The sequence below is a fragment of the Parasteatoda tepidariorum genome, chromosome 2 (assembly GCF_982258835.1).
Source record: "Parasteatoda tepidariorum strain Cologne lab strain chromosome 2, Ptep-v5.0, whole genome shotgun sequence".
NCBI classification, from domain to species: domain Eukaryota; kingdom Metazoa; phylum Arthropoda; class Arachnida; order Araneae; family Theridiidae; genus Parasteatoda; species Parasteatoda tepidariorum.
The window spans coordinates 112,627,015-112,653,173 of NC_141756.1; the positions used below are offsets into that span (position 1 = coordinate 112,627,015).

Consider the following 26,159-nt stretch of genomic DNA (forward strand, 5'->3'; position numbering starts at 1 on the left):
TTCATATTTAAATATAAGCTCCGTTGATTCATTTGAAATTATTGAAAATGAAACTATTTATTAAAGTTATGCTCACTGCATTTTTTTTGTAAATTAAATTAGAAAATGGTATTGACAGTAACAAACTTTCATTATGTTTTTATCAAATGTTAAATCATAATTTCGGTAAAGAAGTTTAAAGATAACTCATTGCTCTAAATCAATAAATGGTCGTAGTAAAAATTGTATTGAAATTTTAAATATTTTGACCTTAACACTCACGTGTTTGTTCCTCACCAAAGACTATTCCAACCAATTAACGTTCCCCTAGTTATTTTTATAAAAGGCTCCTCTTGCCACAAAATATGTAGTCCATACAAGGAGGAAAATGTTTGCTTTTAGCATAGGGTGTTGGAAGAGAAAATAGAGATTAGTCTAAAGGAAAACATTTAAAAGTTTGCTTTATGGTCAAATTTTTATTTATTTATTGTTTACCGCTTCCTTGATTATGCCGAGTTAACTCGGGTATGTATGCATTGCAACTATTTATTATCCCTAATAAACTCGGGCATAGCAGAATTTGCCAATACGTTTCATTTTATCACGTTTTTACTCGGCCGAAAGCAAAATAAAAAATATGATAATCTGCTGTGATTGGAAGTTTACCAATTTTTGCTGTTTGTGGGAATGCAGACGTGTTTTGTGCAATTGTTATATACGATGGCTGATGAATTTATACAGAAAAAAGAGTAAAAAAATGGAGTTCGCGAACGAAAGTAAAAGTAATGCAGATGATTTTTCAGATTATGAAAATGTGAACCTATACAAAGATTGATATTTAACTTTTTTCATTTGCCCGAGATCATTTGGGATATTAAACAGATGCTAAATTAAATGTTTTTTTACGTATTAAAAAATTAAAATATCAACTTAGAACTTGCGTATTATGATTTGTTTTAGTTCTTTGCATTTATTAAAGAAATAAAAAAATATGTTGATTTTTTGTATTTTTTTTTTAATGTTTCGGAAAGGAAGCGGTTAAGAAACATTAAAATTAATTTACCCAACTGCCAAAACCGAATAGAAGCAAAATTTTTTAATCTTTATTTTAGATAATAATAAAATAAATAGCGATAAAGTAAAAGAATAATAAAATGAATAGAAACAATGAGTCGATTTGGCACCCTTTTTCGAATAATGATGGCAAAATGCCCCACTTGCCATACGCCACTGAGAATGAGTGTAAATCTGTATTTAACGATAACGATTTTTTTCCCCAGTTGTTAAAATAATGTTTAATTAAATTTTTTATTTTTATTGACTTACTTCTCAATTGTTTCATTTAACTGAAGTCTTGTTGTAATTTTTTTTATTAATAGGTTAAATAAATTTTTTTAACAACAAAACTAATTTGTTTTACATATGTTTACAAGTAAAATTGTATTAAAATTTTTTTTTTCTTTTTTGTACTCACAAAATCTAATATTCTCAATGTTCATTCTAAAATAAATTCTAACAGAAGAAATATTTTATTAAATTATATGAAATCAAACTGAATGCTTTAATTAAAAACGATTTTAAATAGGGAAAAAAACCTATATAGCATTAAGTTTCAATGTTTAGTAGAGAATATAATTTAACTTTTTTAGTGAATTATGAAAAGTCTTATGGATGTTGTTGATTAGATAGGTTTAAAATAAAAAATACTTTTGATAATAAAAATAAAAAATATTACCAAAATGACCAGGGGAAATATGCTAAAAAGAATAATCATAATGAAAATTTTTCAGACGCGAACTTTTCGTTTGCAGGATGATTTTCTGCACTGATGCATTTTTTTTTACGCGAATATACCCTGATGAAATTTTCAGTATCTGCTTAAGGACTTTAAATATTAATATTTAATGGAAAGATTTTCATTACTGATATTGTGCAGGACTGGGTTCGATCCTTAGTGGGGGCTTAAAGTCACCAACCCTCAGAACTATTATGAACTATCCTTTCTCGGAAGTAAAGATACGTTATAACGTCTAGCGCAATCATGACATTAGCTCGCGGGGTTGTGGAGCATTCATATCCATGCCCCCCTAGTAACCGTTGTTGAACAACCGACTCAATTTTGGGTTTACAACTACTAATGCTCAACTCCGTAGTTTTGTCATTTTGAACCCAATCCAGAAGACAAAGGAACTCTTTAATCAAGTATCGGGAGAAGTTTGCCTTCGTGGGGGACTTTTCGATGGAACTTACCAGCATTTGCGTTAGATGGAGAGAAAAAAACCACGAAAATATCCCTAGGCAAGGGGACTCTAACTCATGATCCATCTACCACTGAGGATATTTTACGTCAGCGCTGAGATTGCTTATAGTCCGGTGCGGAATTCGTATCGACAAGCCAGGAATTGAACCCGGCTCACCTTATTGTAAAGCTAACGCTCTATATTCTGAACCACCATAGATCTCCGTGACTCCCTAAACAAATCAGGCTGTTTCGCTTTACTTTTATTATTATTTAGAAAGGCAAAGTTCGTGAATTATTTTTAAAGCACTCCACCACTCCCTTCGCGCACTCAAAATGGGATAAAATCTTAATTTATTGCTATAACAGAGCTATATAATTTAGTGTTATAAAAATGATATTTTACCAGAAAGTGTTAGTGTTCTTTAAATATTAGACTAAAATTCGAAAAAAAAATTTTAGATGACATATTTTTAAAATTGAAAAAAAAAAATCGAACAATAATTTAAGTCATATTTTCCAGCCATCTGCATGAGAAAACAATAAGGGTTTCTAAAACTGGCGGGCTTTACAATTTTAAGAGTAACACTCAAGTTATTCAAATTTAAACTTCAACGAAAATAAAGCATAAATGGTTGAATAGCTGTTGATTATCGCTTTCTAAACGAAATGCTTGGAGATTCTAGGATCAAAAAGTTAAGAGACTTTGTCATATTAATTAGAAAAATTAAATGATCCAAGAAAATTTTAATATCAAACAACGATTTTCGTATTTACCTGATTTAAAAGTTACATGATTTTGAAATCGTACATCGCGATTCGTATTCACGCGATTTAAAAATCAAATATCACGATTTGTATGTACGTGTTTTTAAAACCAATATCGTGATTCGTATTCACACGTTCTAATATTACAATTCGTATTCACGCCATCTAAGAATTCAATATCGTGCTTTGCAGACCCGTAGCCAGGGGGTGGGCGTCAGGACAAATCCCCCCCCCCGAGATTCTGGATTCAAACTTTTTAGTCTTTCTTTGAGCCTCTATGTAAAAAGAAAAACAAAATCTGTCGAATCAAACCTTTTATTAACTAACTTTATTAAGCATATTTCGGGATATTCTGGTTTGTCCTAAGAAAGTAATCAAAAAATTTTCTTCAACTCCCCGTTGCATGTCTCTGTAAACTTTGTTTACAAATTGATTATAATTATTATGTAATATTAATTGAAAAATAATTATTATGTAATATTTTTTAATTACTAGTTTAACTTTTGCAAACAACAGAATAAACAATATTTGTTACAATGTTTTCCCCCTACTTTGCATGTCTGAAACTGTCCTTGCTTCTTACCATATCCCCCCCCCCCAGAAAAAATATCCTGGCTACGGTCTTGGTGCTTTGTATTGTTGCGCTTTTAAAATCCAATATCGCGATTCCTATCCATGCGATTTTAAAATCCAATATCGCAATTCAAGTTCACGCGGTATTAAAATCCAATATCACTATTCTTAAAAGCTACGTTTTTTCTAAAAATAGTCACTGTTCATTGGTAATTAATTTAATTATAAATGTTAGTTTAAAAAAATATGTTTAATGCGAATGGTATATAAATTGATATCGAGTTTTTGCCAGAAAATATTCAGGGTTTTTCACTTAGTGTCACAATCACCCCTGAATGTATTACAATCTCTCCAGTGAAGTATAGAACTTACTTAAAATACCGTCTGCACTTACTAATTAGCGTGTTTGAGTACGTTGAGTCATTAAGATTGAATCTTAGAGCACACAGTGTGGCCAGTATCCAAGGTTTCGTGACCAAAATTAGTATTTCGATCAAATTTGTTTCAAAATTTGGGAGCTTTTATGTGCAGGTAAATTGAATTCATAGTTGAAATACGCTAAAAATACCGAAAAAAACAAAATGGTGACTGAAATATGGATGGCGAGCAAAAATAAAAAAAATAATATAGTACGTTTATATAATTAAATATAGCAATGAAAATATAATAATTTTCGTACTTTTATATTAAAAATAAAAAGCAAATTATATTTCCGAAGTAATATTACAAAATAACGCGAAAACATGAGTATATTTAGTTCATCTTTCAATACGGGCAAAATGGGGCAGGTTTTTTCGAAAGAAGAAACATCAAAGAAGATAACAAAAAAAAAATTTAACTAATAATCTCGTGGAACTTATTGGAACTAAGTTTCGAATGTTATTCAAACATTGTAAAATGTCAAATGATACGATATAAACTATAAGTTTGTCAAGAGTATTAACTAATCCAACAAATTGAAAAATTGTACTATAATTTCAGTCTAATTACTCGGATAAAAATGTAACAGTAAGTTGAAATTCCTATATATATATATTTGAAATAAAAATTTAAAAGTTACATTTAAAAAAAAAAATTTAAACTTATTTTTCATTACATTGTACTCTCGACGGTCTAAAAAGTAAATTATAATGTTTGGAATGATTAAGAATACTTAATTTGGGCTATATTAAAACTGCCTACACATATTTTAGTTGAAAATTCAATTTTGTGGGTCAAAGATCATGGTTTTTTGACCCACAGTGAAACGTGAAGATCCAACCATTAGATCAAAAGTTAAACTTTTGAAATTATTTTATAAAATTTTTTGCACGATTTTCTAAACGAGAAACTATTTTGTTTCAACTCTTTTTCCATTTTTCGGTAAAGTGGACGATTATAATCGCAGAATACGATCTTCATTCTCTTGATTTCATTCTTTGTATTTTCACATTATTGTTATGCAATTAATTAAATAAAACTCTTAAATTTTTAACGTTAGTCTGCGAATTTGCATTAAAGGTGATTAACACTAAACATACCAACACTTAATATGTACATATTTCTACCATAGTCGGTCAAATAACCGGACTTTATGTTTCCTGATCGAATGTAAGAAATATGGATGCTAGGAAGGAAATAAACTAAAAAAACACTTTATTATAATTAAACAAAATTGTATACTGCCAATTTTTATGTATTATAAACACGAAGAATAAGAATTTTAAATTCATTACTCAATGCATTTTCTACTTATACAGGGTGCTTCTATTGTACATTTTCCGCAAACATATTTCTACTAATTATTATCATTTCTATAATTCTTATAATTAAAATTAATTTCGTCTAAGAACGTTTACTGTCTTGATTGTTTCGACATTTTTCTGGGTAAAATTGAATAGTTAGTTAGAAATGAAGTAAAGCTATCAAAGTAAAATATAAGCTACTTACCAAATCATTTAGTTTTTGTCACTTTTTCTGACACAAAAATGTCAATCTAAAATTTTAGGTACTTTCATAAAATTTGAATTCACATTTATTCTGATTGAACTCACGACTCAACAGTCTTTGCAGTAATGTGCAACTCATCGAATGCAATACGTTGAACACGCATTGCATCGTCATTTCTGATCTGATAACTTTATAAAGCAATAAATTGTTCTCCCGGGCAAATGACCGATTGTGGTAGAAATAGGTATACGACGCGTATTATTCGAAACAAACAAAATAATAATAATAAAATATTAACTGTATATAATTGTTGGAAAAAGTCGTGAACTCAAATGTGCAAAAACGATAAGCGCATTTTCGATGCAAAAGTTCTTAAACGGTCATTTTACCGGTTATGGTATGCTTAGTGTTAAGACATGTCTAAAAAATATGTCATTACCTACTCTAAATTTAAAAAATCCCCACTTTTGTTACCTATATTTTTGTTATACTTTCACATCTAAACTAAGAACAATCGAACCTCGTTAATGTAAACTGGAAGGGGGACAAAAAAATTTTTTTTCACATGAAAAGTAATTCATGTTATCAATTCAAAATTTTTTTGCATAAGAACTGTCCATTACACAGACCTTCTCAACAAAGAGACATTTTATATTATTCTAAACAAAAATTCCCACTTTGAAGAAATAGATTATTTTTCCTATTAGTTACTTTTGGATTAAAACATTACAACTACACAATTAAAAAATCTAACAAGAGTTAACTATTAATAACAAAATACTTTTGCCTATAATTTTTATAAAAGAATACTGATAATAAAAATGATAAAAAAAAAAAGAGCAGAATTTCAACTTCTGGCAAAAAGAACTTTATCCAATATCGATCGCTGCAAATTAAGAAGAAAAGTTAGGTATGTTAGCTAGTGAGGAAAATGCTTTTTTAAACTAAATTATTAGTTTTTTAATTAAAACCAAATAAATATTTCATCTAAGTAATTTAACTACCTGATTTATAACAATTAAAAAATTTTTGATTTATAACAATTAAAATTATAACAAAAAAAAAATTGTGGCGTTCATAATATTAAAATCATCTTCATCAATAGGACAACATTTCAAAGAAGAAAAAAAGCAGTCTTAATAGGGTTGCCAGTCAAATCGGGGAAAAAAATTTCCCTGTACATATTATATACAATATATTAAGAGGAAAGACAACAATTACTGTGCTCTTGTTTAAGCTATATACATACAGTCAGACCTCTATTTAGCGAAGTCGCTGAATCCTGATAAATTTGTTATACGGAAGATTCATTAAATAGAAAATCACCTTTTGAAATTCTTAAATAGCAATTGATACGCCTTTATCTTGTAAACTAGAATCTACTGTTTATTTCATAAATCTTAGCCATAAAAGAAATCTGCATCGAAAGTGAAAATAGGGCAAAACATTATCTGTTGTTACACTATCACGCTACATACATTTTCAACTAAATACTAAAGCTAAATGTATGTATAAAATTATAGTCGCGTTCATTATAAAAGTAATTTTAGACGTACAGTCCGCAAAAAAAAAAAAGATATCACCCTGAATAACTTTCGTTCTAATGATCGGATTTTCACGAACTAAGTGTCAATCTTGATGGTTCCTGGGGGTGACCTCAAATAAGCTAATTAATTAGTGCTAACTATTAATTAAGTTACGAAATCAGACAAAAAAATGTAATTTCTCCGAATAAACATATATATTTTTTTACATGTTTGGAATCTAGACACTTGAATTAGGTAATTAAAAAAAAATTTAAAAAAAATTGGGCCGTAAATTTTGTTGCAATAAAGGTTTATATTTTGGCGATAGTCCAGAAAACCGCCAAAAAAAGTCACCTGCGCAAATGAATATTTTAAGATAACCCATTGAATATTCAAAAGAGGAACGCTTAATTTTACTAGGTTGCTAGGCAACCAATCTCTGATTGTAAGAAGATTGAAATAATGTTTTGTGATTGCTCAGCAAGATTTAATTAATAGTTACTAGAAAACATTTCGAAGTTTCTAGGCAGTAGACAATTTTTAAGTTGATTCATGTTCAAAAAGCAAAAAAAAAAATTATTTTAATCTGCTTTGAAAAGAAAATTTGAATCGATTTATAAATTATTTATGATTTTCTAAGTTTATAAAATTTAAATACATGAACTTTTTATCTGATATTATTTAGATTATGTTATTTTTGCTATGTTTATTCTAGGATTTCATACTAAAATCAAATTAACATAAGGCATTAAAGTTTGAAGAAAAAAAAAATGCTTGAAAAATAAAATGTAGATTGTATAGTAATTCTAATGCACATTCACAAGGTTTTCTATAATTTACGATATTTCTTTTTTCTGTAACTCAAGGAATTGCTGAATGTTTAGTGGCATTTTAAAAACATTGAAATATATTATGTTTAAGAATAAGATATTGAAATAATATGTTGCATATTGTATGATTCCTTGTTTAAAAAATCGCTTCATTATGCTAGATATTTAGGTGACATGGTTTTCTTTGGATAGCATCCTCATGTTTCGATACATTCTGAATCTTACTTTCGCAAATTCATAATAAAATGTCGCACAGCATATTCTTCAATTACGATAAGCTACATTTACCATCAAATACAGCTACTCTGTTTTTTTTTTGTTTTCTTATATATACATATCTGATATGATACTCTCTTTTTAAACAGAGCTCGTAAGGCCCTTAAGATACTGAAATGGGGGCACAAAAACTTAAAAGATTTTTTTTTCCTAATGCCCGCCTGTGTTAACATCCGTCAATTCAGGTATCTACAGGGCGAAAGACATCTGTGTGACCTAAGGATTCCTAACGAGCATCAAACATTCTCAAAATTAAGTGTTCATTCACTGGACAATTTAGTGTTTATTCAATGTAAGAACTGTTCCTTCACTTGGTTATCTTACTACTTATTATTTAAATCACCAAAAGCTTGAAACAATATTATGTAAGTTATCTAATTTTTTTTACATAATTTGCATCAAATATGTCGACACCATCATTTAGCTGAAATTACAAATTTTGAAATTTTCATGATTTTTTTTAAAGGCAAGCTAAGCTTAAGTATTCCTTCACTAGTTAGTTTACCCTATAAGATGTTGAGAAATTTGCGATGTTGTGAGAGATGCTTAAAAATGTTATTTTTATTAATATTTATAAAATATATATTCAAGAAATTGATGAATATTTTATTCCAAATTTATTCATACGTATGTATATTATTGAAATTGTATCAGTTATTGAGGAAAAAAAATAAAAAATTATCACATTAAAGAAGCACAATCTGTTGTATAATCATATTCTATAAGAAGCATGCTTTTATAAAACTCCACATTCGCTGAATAAAATGTTTTTTTATTCAATAAAATGTTTTATTCAAATTTCTTTACTAAATTGCAAATAGATTTTTAGACGACTAAAAAGGAAACATCGTATTTTATAGCTTAAAAAAATAAAAATGAAAAGATTAGCAAACGATTATTAGCGAAAAAAATATGAATGAAATTTTATGCTACGCGCGCGAAGTCAAGTTCCTCGCACGTTTATCACATTTTAATATTAATCGCCCCATTTAATCATTTCTTCATTGTCGCCAAATTATTTTTTGTTAAGTAATTAATTTTAATTTTTCTCAGCTTCTAATAAATAAAAACAGTTGAAACTTTGGATTTTACAATTGAAAAATATGTAGATTAATATGGTATAAAAAAATTCATACCTTATAATTCAAAAATTTTTGATCCTCAATTTAATTAAATAATAAAAGATAATTAACAATTATTAAAAATTATTTTTTTCATGAAATTATATTTGGGTAAATGAGTTTTATGACTGGGTGAAATTTTCTTTGAATTGCTTTATTAGTTTTAAAAATATGACTAAAAACGTAAAAAGTGAAATTAACATTAAGGGGTACGAACTTTGGATCGCTCTCCTGACCAAACTATGGGGACCATATTTCCCAGATTGCGGCTACCCCCTATGTTTTGAAGGTTAAAAATCCAAATATGTAAAAAAAATATATATGTTTATTCGGAGAAAGTACGTTTTTGTGTCTGATTTCGTAACTTAATTAATAGTTAGCACTAATTAATTAGCATATTTGAGGTCACCCCCAGGAACCATTAAGATTGACACTTAGTTCGTGAAAATCCGATCATTAGAACGAAAGTTATTCAGGGTGATATCTTTTTTTTTGCGGACTGTACATTACCACATGCGTTCTTAAGCTTAATTGTTAATAAGAAAATCCTCTTTGTCTGAGTTTTTTCCTTTGAAATGCAAACAAAAAGGGAAAGATATTTTACTGCTTTCTCTAAAAGTTAAGTGGCTGCGAAAATCAATTCAAGCTCATTTCCCCCATAAAATGCGTTAAAGTTTGAAAAATTCTGAAATATTTTGGAAAATGGGGAAAGTCGATCTCAAAGAAAAGTTTGTTAAATAGAAAATTCACTTCGTTATTAGGAAGTTATTTTACGAAGAAATTTCCAAAATGTTATTGGTTCCTTAGAAAAAAAAATCGCAATATATAGAAGTACGTTAGATAGAAGTCCGACTGTATTATTATACTAGTTTTAATCATTGGAAAACTTAAGAGAAAAAAAGGAACAGCTGAACATATTACTTAAATACAGGGTTTGTGATTTTTTTTAAATTCAAATACACAGTAAGAACTTTGATTGATGACTAAAAACACTTTATAATGTTTAATGAAAATTAAATTTATATTAAAACTATATTATAAGAATATTTTAGAAGCTCTAACTACCTAAAACAATTTTTCTTTATAATACATAGCAACCATTTTGAAACAAATGCATGATTGAAATTTAAAGACTAAATGAAATAGAGAATTTAAAGAATTCTTTAACTATTAAAACAAAGTTTGAATTACTAAACCATAATATTAATTTAAAATTCTGATTTCTTTTTTTTCCTTCTTGATTTTTAAAATGACAAAATAAATGTAACAGATTGTGTTTATAAATGTAGTCATTCATCAAAAAATAAATCAATATTTAATCTTTTTATTTTTATATCAAATTATTCATTTTTAATCCTATATCAAAATAGATAAGTTAAGCTAAAAAAAAATTTTTTTTTTAAATCTATATACTCATTGAAATTTTTTTTCACAAAATTTCTTTATAGGAAATCTGATACTGTAAACATATTATGAGAAAAAAATACTTAAATGTTTACTTTAATCTGTACTTTCAATCTCAAGAATCAAAAGATTTTTAAAAATGTAATTTCAAATGTGTTGAAATTCAACACTTGCCAAGAAAGAAAGCAATTTCATTAGCTAAAATTAATTAATGCAGCAATGATAAATTTTAAAACTAAGAAAATAAATAATAAAAGTATCAATAATTTAAAACACTGTTTTTTAACTTTTTAAATCAATATATATATATTAAAAAATCAGTTGATTTAAATCAATGATATTTTTCAAAAAAATCATTTGATTTAAATCAACAAACCCTGCTTAAATATCGCTATAAGTTAATGATATAGTTTAGTACAGCTGAAATATCATCCTTAAATATCTCATAGCCTGAGTGGTCACAAATTTTAAAAGATGAAATTAAGAAACAAAATTTCCTGTATTTTCCTAATTTGTAAAGAAAAAATCAAAATTCCCTGTTATTTTAGGTGATTTTTAAACTCCCTGTATTTTCCAGGTTTTGTCTGTGGTGGGGCAACTCTATTTAATGATGATTAAAAATCAAGAAAAAACATAACTAAGTTTTTAAATTGTAACTTTATTTAACGAATGAGTATACAATTACACTATAATTGCAGTTCTGGTTATTCTGCTCTTGCAAAACTGTAATCCATTCAACAATGTTACAATAATAATACCATCACAGCATGTCATTTTCTTTTCTTTTAATTTGTTAAAAGTAGTAACACATACAAAACAAAAAATAGAGAGTTCAAGAATGTATTCTTTAACACATCTCTACTTGACAATACAAAATGCTCTCTGTCTGCATTAAAAAAAAAAATATTATGAAATATTTATATCTAAGAAAAGTTCAAACAAATATGCGTACATCATACGCAAGTGTTATACGTTGATGTCTCATCAGTGAGAATCACTGATATAAACAATAACTAAAAATTAATAAACCAAATTAATTTAAATTGAAACATTAGGCAACTAAAAATGCATCATTTAAACTGTTAAGATCTTTTTCTAGGAAAATGAAATAAGATAATTTAAAGGTTTAAAATAAATCTATCTCAGATTATCAATAAATTTTGAAAAGGTATTATTGAACTAGATTATTCAGGATATTATTTAACTTGAAAAAGTTTCAGATTTAAAACATTAATTAATACGGTAGAATTTTTTATTCCAAAATTGTAATGTAATTTTTTAAAAAATATTTTTACTATACACTTCTTATTGTTAAAATTATTATTTTAAACTTAGAAAAAAAACTGATAAACAGAAAAGTCAGGATCTTTCAGTTTTTAAATGAAACTCTTAGATACAAAAGAAAATGCATATTTAAGGATTATTTTATCTCTGTATCTAAGATAAATTAAATTCTAATTTAAATAATTTGCTTAACTTGAAACTTACAAAATAATAATTGAAATAGCATCCCTTTATTTCCTAACCAAAAGAGGATGCATCCACTTAATATTTTTATTTCAAAATGTTTATATAAAAAAAAATTAAAGCTTTTCTTGATATACACAAAAACTGGGTGTCATTAAATGATTGAGTTAATTAATCAATTAAAAAAAAACAAATAGTACAAAAATGGTTTTAAAAAAAAACTATCTTAGCAAATAAAAAAAAGGCATGTGAGCCAGCACATAACAAATACAGCTACTGAATAACAATGAAAATGTCATTTATCTTTAATGATCAAAGAAATGTTGGTTACTCCCAAATGGTCATCACAGCAGTAAAGGGGGGGGAAAGAAAAGGGGGTAAAATGCACAGTACAAATCATGAAAAATACTAGATGAGGGTAAATTAACAATAAATTAATGAAGACAATAAATAAAGGATGAAAAGAGAACACAATTCCTCTAAAAGCTAATTTGCCCTGCGTGAGTGTGATACAATGTAGTTTTGAGATTTACAGGTGATGCTAACAGCTATATACAAAAACATGCTGGATGCAGCTACTGATTCTGATTCTTCAGCATTTCAAGATCCTGAAAACAAATTGAAAAACAAAATCAGTATGGTATTGCAGAAAGAAAAATATAAACTACTTAAATAATAAATCTATTCATTGAATTAAAATTTAAGAAGGCAAGCCTCTTTTGTATGAGAAAGTAAATTATTTCCACATGCAATTTAAATACCTAACAATTTTTAATTTTTTAAAAAATTTAATGAAACACGCAAATGCCGCTTGATTCAACGACATACTTTCAGAGATGGTACGGTAGCATTTTGGATCAGAAAAAAATTTATTTTGGAGTAAATAAATTTGGTTTTTGGAGCAGATTGAAGCAAATATTTTTTATATTTGGAACAGCACAGTGCTTGGAAAATAAAAAAAATGTTTGAGCATATAAGTTTACATTTAATAGAACGAATTATTAAATAAAAAGGGTGTGAAAAAATGCAACAAAAAATGACTTAAATAATTATGTAAGCGAAAAAAATTTACTTGATGAGTTTCCCGCAGAAATAAAAAATGTAAAATTGTTATAAGTCATTTTTATATAAGAAATACGCAAATTAAATAACGGGATGAAAGAAATATGTCAATATTAAAAAATAAATAAAACTCCTAATTTAAATAAAACTTTATAAATCAATGTAGGATTAATTTGAACTGTGTGTGAAGAAAATGTTGCCTCATTTGCTCTTTGGATAAAAAATTTCCACTCCACATACTTTTTGATACAGATTACACTTTATTTAAAAGAACAATTCAATTCAAGCTAATTTTCTCTCAAATCCACATAATTTTCTGATTGCTTTTTTTTAGTTTTATATTGCTTTTTGGCCATTACCACAAACTTTTTTAAAATCAGATATATTTAATACAATGTTCTTAAGATACCCGAATTTCAAATTAAGTTTTTACTCTTTGATTTATGACAATTTCACTGTAAATCATTTGATTACCATTGCTTTTGGCAGTTATTTATCTATTTGTAAAATGTTTTTTTGTGTGGTTATTTCCAGTTTTTTATATTTAGAATTTTTAAGACGTGTAAATTTTGCATTTGAGAAACCAATGTTTGACATTCATAACTGTTGTCGAACAGCCGACACAATTTCGAATTTACGACAACTAATGTTCAACTCGGTAGCCTTGTCATTTTGAACCCAATTCAGAAGACAAGGGAACTCCTGGATCAAATAGTGGGAGAAATTTGCCTCCGTAGAGGACTTTTTTGATGGAACTATCCCACATTTGAGTTACATGAAGAGGAAAATGTAATTTGTATTGACCAGTCATCGCTGGGATTCGACCCCGGTTTACCTCATTGGAAGGCGAACACTCTATCCCCAGAGCCACCACAGCTCGACTTAAACTATTAACTCTCAACATACTGCAGTATTGGCAATAGCACTATCTGTTGAGGAATAGGAGAAGTATTTTTGCCATAAGTGGATATTTTATCACCAAATTTTTTATTTAAAATTTCTTCAACAAACACGGAGAAATTTGAAAATATACGGGTAAACAGGTCGTAAAATACAGGATTTTTTGTTAAAAAACAGGAGAGCTGGCAAGTATGCTATACTTACTGAACGCAAATAATTTTTCAGCTCTTCACAAGCTTTTTCAGCATCATCATTGACTATCACAAAATCAAAATTTCCAGGTGCCTCTCCTGAAAATAAACAAAAAACATTCAATTTCAAATAATCAACATCAAAATTAAAAATTCATTTGCTAGTTAAAAAAGTCAAATGTTCCTTTTTTAATTTTTTTTTTTATAGTAATTGATAGATGGAAAACAAGTGAAAAAAGGCTACCGTTCACAAATTTAAATAATTTGAAAATAAAGGAGAAAATTTCTTTAAGAGCATTAGGAATATGAATACAAACCAAAAAGGTTAAAATACTAACAATTATAATAGTAAAAATATTTTTGTTAAAATATTTAAAAAAGATTTTCCCCAGAGGCCTAGGTTTTTTTCAGAAGTACCTATTTTGTGAAAATGTAGACATAATTTGTGAAAATTAAAAGTTACATTAAAAATCAACACCAAAATATGGTAAAATAAGAAATTCAAATATTGTCACTACAAATAAAAATCATTCATGACTGGTAAATTTTTATATATTTTCCCCCATACATTAAAGAATAATTTTGCTACTGTAAAATTTCGAGCTTAAAATTGCATCCAAATTTAAAAATTGTCCAGTTAAATTTCAACTTGCATTTAACAGTACTAGAACTAAAAGTTATTTTCAATATGAGAGCATTTTCGACTGGGTCATACAGAAAAAGGTTTCAAAGGGAAAAAAATTTTCATAAAAAAAAAGTTTGTTTGAATAAATTTACAGTAATGTTAAAGATAATGTTCGAATTTTGACTTCCTGTAGAGTTAATAAAGAGAGAACCTTGTTGTCTCATTTTAAAAAACTCTCGTATTTATAGTTTTTTAAAGGGTTACAAATACAAAATTTTAATAGGCAGAGAATCTCACAACTTGCTTTCTGAAAAGTATTTTACGAAACTACCGTTTTATCTTAAGATGAATTTGAGAAAGTGCCGCTAAACGGTAGTACATTTTCCCTGGACAGACCCCTATTCCCATACTAATCTTGTTATTATTTTTTTAAAATACCCAATGCAAGTTTATTTCATAGATATTTTTAAATATAACATTTTGAATTTCATCTGATAGTACACTTACCATAAACAAGCTCTTCTTTAGCCCTGTTTAATCGCTTTCGGAGACTTTCCTCAGTTTCTGTATTTCTACCTCTCAATCTCTCTTCCTATAATAAAACAATCATTTTAAATAACACCAGTGATTGGAAATTACAGGTTCCTAGAACTTGTAACTAAATGTGGGTCTATATTTAATATAGAGGCTTTTCAGATCATTCATTAACATTTTCAATGGGCATTTAAAATTAAAAACTTTATTTCAAAGTGACATAAAAATGAACACATTAAAAAACTAAGCAAAGTCCTTATTTGATTTTTAAATATTTTTTTTCTCTAGTTTTCTTTGAACCCATCACAAATTGCTAATTAATCCTTTACATTAACAAGTGTATGAACTTTTAGTATGTTAGAAATTCAGTTTTTTATTTACATTCTAAAAAAGATCTTAAGAGTTTTCATCTCTAAAATTTAATACTAATTTTAAAGAACATGAACAAGATAGTAACTACCATTTTGAAATCAAAGATAGCAGAACAATAAAATATCATTAGACGATTTAGATCTTTGAAAATTCAATTAAGGAGATAGTGAATTTTTTTTCTTCTTTTCTTTAACTCTCACATAATAAAATGATTTGAATTCAAAATTTGTTTAAACTTAAGAAAATCTGTCTTTAAAATTATGAAGAAAGAAAAAGGTATTATAAAAATTGTGCTTTTAACATTTTCCGATTAAATTTGAATAACGCTTGAAGTAACAATGAATAGACTCTCAAAAGTATTCAACTAAATGAAATAGTTTAGTATAGCTGAAATATCACGCTTTGAGTAATCACTTTTTTTTTTAAAAGACGAAAATAAGAAACAAAATTACCGGTATTTCCCCTGTTATTTTAGGTGATTTTATATGAAATTTTTCTAAAAATATTATTATGAATGTAAAATAAGTTTAAACTTACGAGGACTTCAAGGCTAGGAGGCTTGATGAAAATGAATCTGGGTTTCAGGCTGGTCTTCCTTATGTTTTTTACACCATTAATTTCAAGATCCAAAAAGCACAACTTCCCTTTATTCTGAATTCTGTTGATCTCACTTTTTCTAAAAAAGTTGAAATTTATTTATAGCAAATCATTACATAAACATTCATTTATTAATAATTTGAAAACAATTGGAAAATCATTAAATGTCTTTTGACATTCTGAATTGTTGTTAGCAACATTATCTATACATAGTCAAAAGTATAAGAGTGTGCAAGTAAGTTAACTGGTTAATATTAAACACTCAATAAAATAAAAAAATGAAACAATTAATCCAATGTACTATTTTCATAGCAAATTAAAACTTTTTCAATCTAAAATTAAACAATGAACTACATTTCCCCATATTAGGTTACATCATTAATTGCCCTAGAATTTCTCGAGTTTATTAAAATAGATATAAATATGAAAAGAAAAAAAAATCATCATAAGTGTGTATTTAAATTACTGCACATAATATTCAATAAAATGAAATGTATGAAATTTAAATCAAGGTATTAGTTATTTAAAAAATTATATATATATATATATATATATATATATATATATATATATATATATATATATATATATATATATATATATATATATATATATATATATATATATAATAACCTAAATTTGCACTTCTGTCTTCATATTTTGTAATCTGGCAATCTTATTACGAAAATATTTTAAATCATTCTTGAAAATTTCCATTCCATGTAAGTTCATTTGAATTCGCTACTAGCTTAATACATTTAGTTTTATGTTTTGTTCTGTGTTTTCTTTACATTTTATTTTGTTTTTTTTTCACGTTAAATTTATTACTTAAAGTGTTCCATTCTATTTTGGCTTAAAAAACTATTTTGAGTGCTCCTCACACTATTGTATTGATATATTTTGCTTTGGCTATATTGATACAATATTAGAAAGCACTCCTTTTTTGCTGATATAATTGTGTGAGCTGATGGAGGATTTTTGAAATAATTTTTTTCCTTCATTATTCTGTAATTTTTCTATGTTTTCTCCACATTTTGAACTTTTATATACACACACATATACATATAGGCAAATTTCAAATGTAACTTACGAAGTTCCATAATAATTGCCCGAAAATTCTGTATATTCCAGAAAACCACCTCTGGCTATGGCATCTTCAATTTCGGATTTATCAACAAAATAATAATCTGTGAAGAAAAAAAATATTTATCAGCAACATTGCAATAGGTGTTTAATATAAACATTAAGCAATGAGATAACGTTTAATTTAAAAATCTAAATAACTTACATTAGATAGTAAAAAAAAAAAAATGTCCTTATTTAAAATACAAATCTCTACCAAAAACGATATACATAAACAATGAATATTTACAAATTAGGAAAAAAAAATTTATTCAGTAGTAACTCAAAAATTAAAACTAAATTTATAAATCAATTCTACTCAAAATTATTAATTTTTTCTTTCATTTCTTTTTCTATAAACATAGAAAAAAAAATTTTTAGTAGTGAATTGTACTCTCCAATTTTTTACAAATTTGAAGCACATAAGCGAAATTGGTGCCAACATATAACGGAATGTTTCTTTAAGAATTATGTAATCATGTGTAAGAATATTCTAATATGGGTAATATTTTTTTTTTTTTTTTTGCATTTTAAAAAAAGGTGATATCTTAAATACTGTGAAATTTGAGGCAATATAAGAATAACTGCCAAGAAAGAGATTGACAAACCAATTTTACGAGGAGCCGTCATGCTCAGGATTTTGGGATAATTGAAAATTAGAAACAAAAATTTTATGAAATAAGATTTAATAACAATAAGAAAATGAAACTATTAATATAAACATTTAAATAGAAAAGATGACTTAGATAGAAAAACTGACCATAGAAACTGGTATAATTGACACTATATGTAACTTTACAACAATTAATTAGAGAAGTATCCAAATTTAAAATTAATAAATTTAAATTAATAAACTCAAAAGTAATAAAATTAAAAATTAATAAACTCACGTTGGCCATGCTTCTCTCCAGGTCTTGGTGATCTTGTAGTATCTGTAAAAGATAAATTAGATTATTCATCTATTATAAACCTAGAGTTTGCAAAACTCATTAATTAAAAAGAATATTTATTAGTAAAGTATTTTGATTAAATTAAATTTTATAGCATTCTCAAATAATGGAAGATTATCTATATGGTCAGCTAATATTGTATAATGATTTATTTCTTATTTAATTATTTATATAACTCAAATTGCTACAGTATCTTTTAAGATATTATTTATTTACAGTTAAGCTATTACTGAAAATGCTGTACTATTGCAGTTTATACAAAGCAAACATTATCTATTCTAGTTATTTACTTAGTAATATAATCTATTAATTGATAAATGTTTCATTTTAATGATTATCTATTTTGATTTATTATTTTAAATGTTACTCACTTATTTTGTCTTTTTCTGAATTTGTAAATTAGTTAGATAATTAATGGTACTGATCATTCATGGTTAAATGAATCACGTGATGATAAAATTATAATTTAGATTTAAGCTATCCTTCATAAATGAGCAAAATTTATACCACACATTAAAAAATAATGACTTAACTTTCGAAATTATTTATTTGTGATTAAGTTATTATTTATTGGTTATTTACACCACACATATTGAAGAATTAGTAATAACAAAAAACAACGATATGAGGATTCATTTTAGTATGATCATTGATTATTAAATTTTGATGTCTCTTATCATTAGAATGCAGGATAACAAACATACATTTCTCTTGCAATTACGTGCAAGCAAGTCACTCACGTGAAATGCTAAATTCAATGCAGTCTTTGTATTCAGCCATCAACATTCCCAAAAGAGTAGACTTTCCACTGCCAGAAGGTCCGCAGATGACCACTGGTCGAGGAAGGGAGGAATCTGTTTCCTTTGTGTACCATTTCAGATTACCTGAAATAATAAGTGCAATTTTAGAATAATTATTGACACAAAATGCAAGATTGAAAATCTGAAATTGAACAGCGATTCGTTATTAAAAATTACTTCTCACTTGCCTCATAGCTGGATTGCCAAGCTTTGTCATCAATGTATCAACCATTTGTTTATTTGCACCTGGTACACTTAAAACCCATTTATTTCACAGAATTAAAATCTGTTGAAACGCATAATAAAACATAATTTTTCTCAGTACTTTTTAAAGAAACCATTAATATTTTTGCTTAGTACCTAGTTAAATAAAAAAGAACCAATATTTATACAGAGTTCTCCTTAGGAATAAAAGAGTGAAAGGGCGCTTCCTCTCAGAAAAAGGCACTTTGAGTTTTGAAAGGGCACATCTCACTTAACAATTCCCTGTACATATTATACACAATATATTAAAAGGAAACACAATTACTGTGCTCTTGTGTGAGCTATATTGGGCTAACTATATTTATTAGTTATGATTGCTGGAAAAACTTACAAGAAAAAAAAAGGAACAGCTGAACATACTAAAATAATGCTATAGTAAATGAAATAGTTTAGTGTTTAGTATAGCTGAAATATCATCTTTAAATATATCTCATAGATTGCGGTTTGAGTGGTCGCCATTTTTTAAAACGAAACAAAATTCCGTTATTTTAGGTGATTTTTAAATTCCCTGTTTTTTCCTGGTTTTCCCTATGGATGGCAACCCTGTAAATATATAATACTACATCCTAAGAACTGAACTTAATCCCCAACAATTTTTAAATTACCCTATCATTCTATTTCATTTGTATATTTAAAATTCTCTCTCATTATCAAAAAGAAAAATTTGTAAGTTTATAAAACTTGAAAGCTTCTTTCTATAATTTAAAACTAAAAATAATGAGAAAATGATAATTTTATTACATCATAATTATTTACAAATGCATTTTTTTTAAAAATCAAAATCTATTAATATCCTCCCCACCCACCCACCCAAAAAAAGAGATGCCTGTAAATATTTAATCAGTGGAGAATAGTCTTACCAAAGTAAATATTTGCAATTAGCAATCAGCCTTATAAACACAGATAATTTTACTTAGGTGTAAGTAATTATTTTTTAAACAGTGAATTAATCCTTTTCAAATTGGAATATGAATAAAAGGCCCTGTTTTTAAGGGGATGACAATTTGTTTACATAAAAATGGCAAATTTTTTGGGAACAAAGGAGAAGTCGACCTACTGAAAACGCTTAGGGAGAACACTGATTTACATTTGTATTTCCATACCAGTACTTTCACTCCAACTTGAATCATTATAGCACCAAAAAGTTTTCATTACGAGAAATATATATATATTTTTAAGTATTTATATAAAGTGATGCCTCCTGGGTTGGCTATAAGTTATATCTGAGTTGACGACTATTTTAGTATCCTGCACACCTCTGTCACTTATTGCCAGAATTTTTGATATGATATTTGATTAAACTACAACTATTTCATTGTGAAATATAAGTGTTTTAGTACAATTTACAGACAAATAGAAAAACTTAATATTTTCAACTAAAATGTCAGGGGTTGGTTCTAACTTTTTAATGAAAGGAATTGTGAAAAATCTTTTCATAATTTTATAAATAAGTGAAAATAAGACTGTTTTTGGGAAAAGGAACAACCAAAAAAAAAATTTACTTTCTTCACCAAAAATAACAGACTTAAATTTCTCATAAAATGAATGTCCATTTATAATTTGAAATTTCAGTTTAAAGATTTCAAGATGAAACACATTTACTTTTGGCACTTCAAATACCATTAAATTTCAGAATTCTTATCATACTAATTTTATATGCAATGTGAAATTTATAATTAGTATTCATATAAGTTTTTGTTACGTTAACAAATTATAGTTTCAGATTATTCCTTACCATAAAAAATATATGCATAAAATAGCACCATGAGTAAAATAAGACTAAATTTAAAATATATTAAAATAGTTTGATGAATGATGTGTTTATAGAAGAATTAGGTGATTTTTTTTACAAGAATTACTGCATTACTTTGACTTCAAATATTTAGTGCAGCAAATATCGATTTGAAAACAACAATTGTTCCATTTACTACCTTTTTTAAAATCAACAATTCCATTTTCGTAGGGATTTGTAATGAAGGAGTTTCCTGTATCCATGGGATATTTTGTAGAGAGAAGTTTTAAGGAATTTGTAATATTTTTTTCGCAGTTTGATAAAAGGGAAATGAAGGATTTACGGGAAGAAACTAATTTCGTTAAAGTGTTTACAATCATATATTTTATAAAGTAAATTTAATAAAAACTCGATTTATTTCTTCGACGCAATTAAAATTATACAAAAGCATGCACAAATAAAAAAAGTGTAGTTATACGTCCGGTTGTTGACGTTCTAGATTTTTAGTTATGATAGTAGGAGTTAAGTTTTTATTCAATGACTGAGACAATAAATATTTTTTAATTAATTTTTTTGAAACGCTCTCCACTTTAATTTTTGCTCTCTTTTGTCTTACTTTAAGTTTTAAAATCATTCGATTATTAAATACTTATATTTATCCGTTTTTGTAAGCTATAAGCTTAAAAATGATCATTAAAGTCAATTTAGTTAAATAGATAATACAAGGAATCATAACTTTAACTTCTACCTGAAATAACGGGTAACAGTTGGAAAAGTTATTAAATAAAACGTTCAAAACAGTAAAACTGTAAGAAAAATAAATGAAAAAAAATCTCTGTTGTATACTCACGAAATCGAGGCAAAAACTTACGGTTATTCTTTGTTTTTAACGCAATTAATGTATAGAATCTCTATAAAAATGTTAAAAACAAGGGAAATTATTTTACTTACCAAAGAACCAATCACTATTCCTTGGATAACGACAATTCCATGGAAAATCGTGAAGATTAGCGCTATTGTGAACTGGGATCGCTTGCATAGTAGACGCCATCTTTTCGGATGTACCACGTTGAACCAAATGATCGTTTCGTAAGCAAACTCGTTTGTAAGTACGCTCTATTCCGAACGTCATTCTCCCCCGATATTTATTCTCGCAGGCAGCACTGATTACGCTTGACCACAAAGACCTAAGCACGCCGGCTTCACGTGGACAAACGATTTTTAAATTTATGATTCTTTTGGGGGCGGGGATTCCAAAAGTTCTCTCACGGTTGGGCATCCTTCAGAAGGATATAATTTCTCACCAACATTACACTTACAGTTTTTTATCTGATTGCGAGTCAGATAAAAAAAAGTAAGTAAACAAACAGTATCAGATCCTCCTTTTTTTCATTTACTTGTCACGGGACTTGTCAATCGCATCCAGCGAGAGGCAGTGAAGGTCTAAGTCCCGCCAAGATAAGGTTTAGTCTGATTTGGGATCAAAAACTATTTATGGATGAAAAATAAACACAAACGATTTAATTACACATTTGACCCATTTTGTATCTTTTATTTAATCACTGGTGTTGACTGGTTGGGTTCAAATCGGTATCAAGTGGGGATCACCAAGTGGGGACAAAAACGGAATGGGGTGCGCATATGATCATTTAAAATTTTGCGCCCCTATTTTTGCTCTTTTTTTATTTTCTTGAATTTCAAGTTCAAATGTCAATATATTGTTTGGTATCATTCTGAGAAATATTATCAATATATTGATAATATATGTTGTGACTGGCTGAAAGTAAATAATTTTATACGTATGTTGCTTTTCCTGTAGTCAGACACACATCAATGTACGTTGCAAACTGACAATATCGAATGTTAGTAATTACAAAGGAAAAAAAAAATTAAATTACATTTTCTCATAAATTCAGTTAATTATTTTTTAAAAAAATACTATTATATTTTTTTATTACTTAAAATATTTAAAAACAAAACTTTTACCCCATAAAGATCAATGAGTTAAAATCAAGTCTTTGAACTGGATTATTAAAAAAGTTCTCAGTCAATAGATTGTTTATAACTTGAAAGTTAAAAATATTTGGAGCGGCCTATCGAGTCTTCGTCTTTACGGAGCTCGCATTTTTGAGTTTTAAATATTTCAACAAATCTTTTTGCTACACACATTGTCTAGCATCAGCTCAACTTTCTCTTTTAATAAAATGTTTTGACGCAATATTAGAAAAATAACCTTAATATGATTTCATAGGAATTATTCAATACTTTTTTAAAACTGTCTTTAAATTATGCAAATCTAAAACTTCGTCTAAAAAACTGCATTTTTTAAAAAATTCATTTTATATACATAAAAAAAAATAATAATAAAAACAATCATGTATGTAAGTAGAGGCAAATTTGCCTAGTTGCCAGTTTTAGATTTATGAACTTCTATTAGAGATGATTCAGAAAAAATCATAAACTGAGCCACTTTATTGCTTAACCCTTCTTACAAGTGCCGTTTTAGAATCCATTTCGCCACTAATCGTAACTGAAAATCGTAACTTATTGCAAAAAGTTTCTTAAACTATGACTGATGTTTAGTGTCTTCTAATTAATGGATATTTTTTTATCAGTTTTATCAATATTTCCCTATAGGAGTGTAACTTTGAGATATTATAAAGATATCTGATAATATCTATATCTTCCAAAATTGAAATTGCCCCACACAAATGAAATACATATTGATTTGCTTTGAATCAACATTTTTTAATAGGTTGTGCAAATTGGAACACAAATGCAACTAACTACAATTATAAGAATCGTTTTTCCAAAAATAATTGCATGCAATAAAAATAAATAGATTAAAAAAGAAAAACAGGAACTTTTAAAATTATTTAATATTTTTTATGTGCTCTGTACAAAATCATTTTTTGATTCAGATGATGGCCTTTGATTAATTGGCTTTATAATAAATAATAAAATAACATAAGCGGAAGAATACACCGGAAGTTTTCTAATTTTTTTCCCAGTTTTAAGAAGCTTGTTATTGTTTACATTTAGTCAACCATATACATTTTATTTTATTTCATCACTGAATAGCCTAAACATAGAAGATTGGTAACTATATTATTTTCCTCTACTGTGTAATTTTGAACGCAACGTTCAAGGCACCCTTGAAAAAAAGGGGACAAACTCACTTTCTTTGGGGAACTATTTAAATGTAACTAACTTACATCTGCGTTACACTGAGCAGAAAACAGCTGGAATCTTCCACAGTTTCTTCGATGGTACGGAGACCCATGATCTGGATATTTTTGGCATGCATTGAACTTGATGCAGTACAGTATCCCCTGAGCCTTCCAATGTTAATCTTTGCTTAGAAACACTTGTTTATTTATTAGCTTTATTTTAATTACAATTTTTGTTCACGTCTTTGGCGACCCATTTGGAAAAACTTTTACTACCTAAGTTTTGATCGTGATCCATAGTGTTCCTATGATGAGGCCGTGTTATCTCGGGCTCGTATATACTGAAATTCATTATTATTCGAAAAATTTAGCATTTTTCTGAGTGGTCACTTTACAAAACATGAGGCCATTTTTTATTCAAAAATTAAAAATTCTGAATTATTTAAAACATTATAGATATTAAGTCAAGCATTACTTGTGAAGCATTTCACAAAATGTCATGAGCAATACTGCGTTCATTTCTAAGATAAAAAATTTTCCCGACCTCTGAACACAAGTTTAATGTAAAATTTAGGTATTTTATATGACATTTTTCCCAAATGAAACTTAGTGATTGAGTTTTTGGACCAATAACGCTACATAAAATTTATAGTTGTTAAGAAACGTAACATTTCTGGAGGCAAAATAAATCTGAAATAATTGTAATCATAATGCTGATAACTTTGAAATATTATCGGTCATAGATTTAAGGAAAAAGTAATATGAAATTAATTCGAAATGCACTTTTGCTAAGCAAACAGTCTCTCTGAAATTTAAAAGTAGCTTAAAATAACCAGAACGTCTTGGGGATGGTAACTGCGTTCCCGGGTGTAGTGAACATAATGAGAATTTGCGCGTTTTTGAGCATTGAGTCTGCATTTTCGGGGAAAAAAACTGAATTTCAAGTAGCGATTCAGGAACAAATTATTATTACTTAATCGCCCTGAGGCGGTGAGAGTTAATTTTGGCATATACCAGTCTGCGTACTCGCTTTTAAAATCACTTTTAATTTATATAATTAAGTTTTGTTTCAGTTCATTAAGGAAAAGGGAAGCAGAACTAAGGGAAAAAAAAAACGTAATTTTATGGAGTTTTCTTTTTTTGAGGAAAAATTCGAAAGCAAAACAATGATTTGTCAAGGGAGATTTTTTTTAAAAATAAACCAATATCTAATATAAGTTGTTACTCTTATTTATTTATTTTTATCTTCATGGGTAATTGTTTCCACATCGTACTATTTTCTTTCACGTTTTTCAACTGCACCCGATATCGTAGCCTGTATTTGGTAATGACTACTACAACTCAATGAAATATACTCTCTGGGAATTTCGCAAGGGGGGAGAGAATGACAGATATGCCCTCTGATGGTTGCCAGGTTTTCCTTTCTTATCAATTACATATTTCAAAATTTTCATTACGTGTATTTTGTGATCACTTTAGATTTAGAACGATAACGATTGCATCACCTGCCTCTCGCAAGATGGCGCAACACTCATCCTTGATGTACTTTCATTTTATCGTTCTCATTTAAGAGAGATTAAAAATAACTTTACTGAACTCTTATTTTTAAAGTTTTGATTTAAAGTATTTTCAAAAGTTTGGTTAAAATTAAATTATTCTTAAGATTTTTTATTTTATTTGGAAACTCTTTTGATGGACTTAAGTTATCCAACCATGGCGAAGCAACAT

The 26,159-nt window shown here is 27.5% G+C and overlaps 2 protein-coding genes across 8 annotated transcripts in view; one reads left to right on the plus strand and one right to left on the minus strand.

Moving 5' to 3' along the window:
- Positions 1–26,159, plus strand: part of Ufl1 (UFM1 specific ligase 1) — a 178,834-nt gene that overhangs the window by 50,951 nt on the left and 101,724 nt on the right. The gene's annotated exons all lie outside the window — the stretch shown is intronic.
- LOC107449752 (guanylate kinase) overlaps positions 11,284–26,159 on the minus strand; it is a 41,345-nt gene continuing 26,469 nt past the window's right edge. For 2 of the 5 annotated variants that reach the window (XM_016065392.5, XM_016065391.5), the window contains exons 2-8: positions 19,206–19,349; positions 18,406–18,447; positions 17,484–17,580; positions 16,334–16,472; positions 15,398–15,482; positions 14,279–14,364; positions 11,284–12,720 (exon numbers count right to left, since the gene is read on the minus strand). In XM_016065392.5, coding sequence (XP_015920878.1) covers positions 12,688–12,720; positions 14,279–14,364; positions 15,398–15,482; positions 16,334–16,472; positions 17,484–17,580; positions 18,406–18,447; positions 19,206–19,349 — 626 coding nt within the window. In that variant the 3' untranslated portion in view covers positions 11,284–12,687. Of the gene's footprint in view, positions 12,721–14,278; positions 14,365–15,397; positions 15,483–16,333; positions 16,473–17,483; positions 17,581–18,405; positions 18,448–19,205; positions 19,350–19,453; positions 19,547–21,460; positions 21,888–22,212; positions 22,599–26,159 lie in introns of those variants that run through there. The other 3 variants (XM_016065389.5, XM_016065390.5, XM_087158052.1) reach the window with 3 other exon arrangements.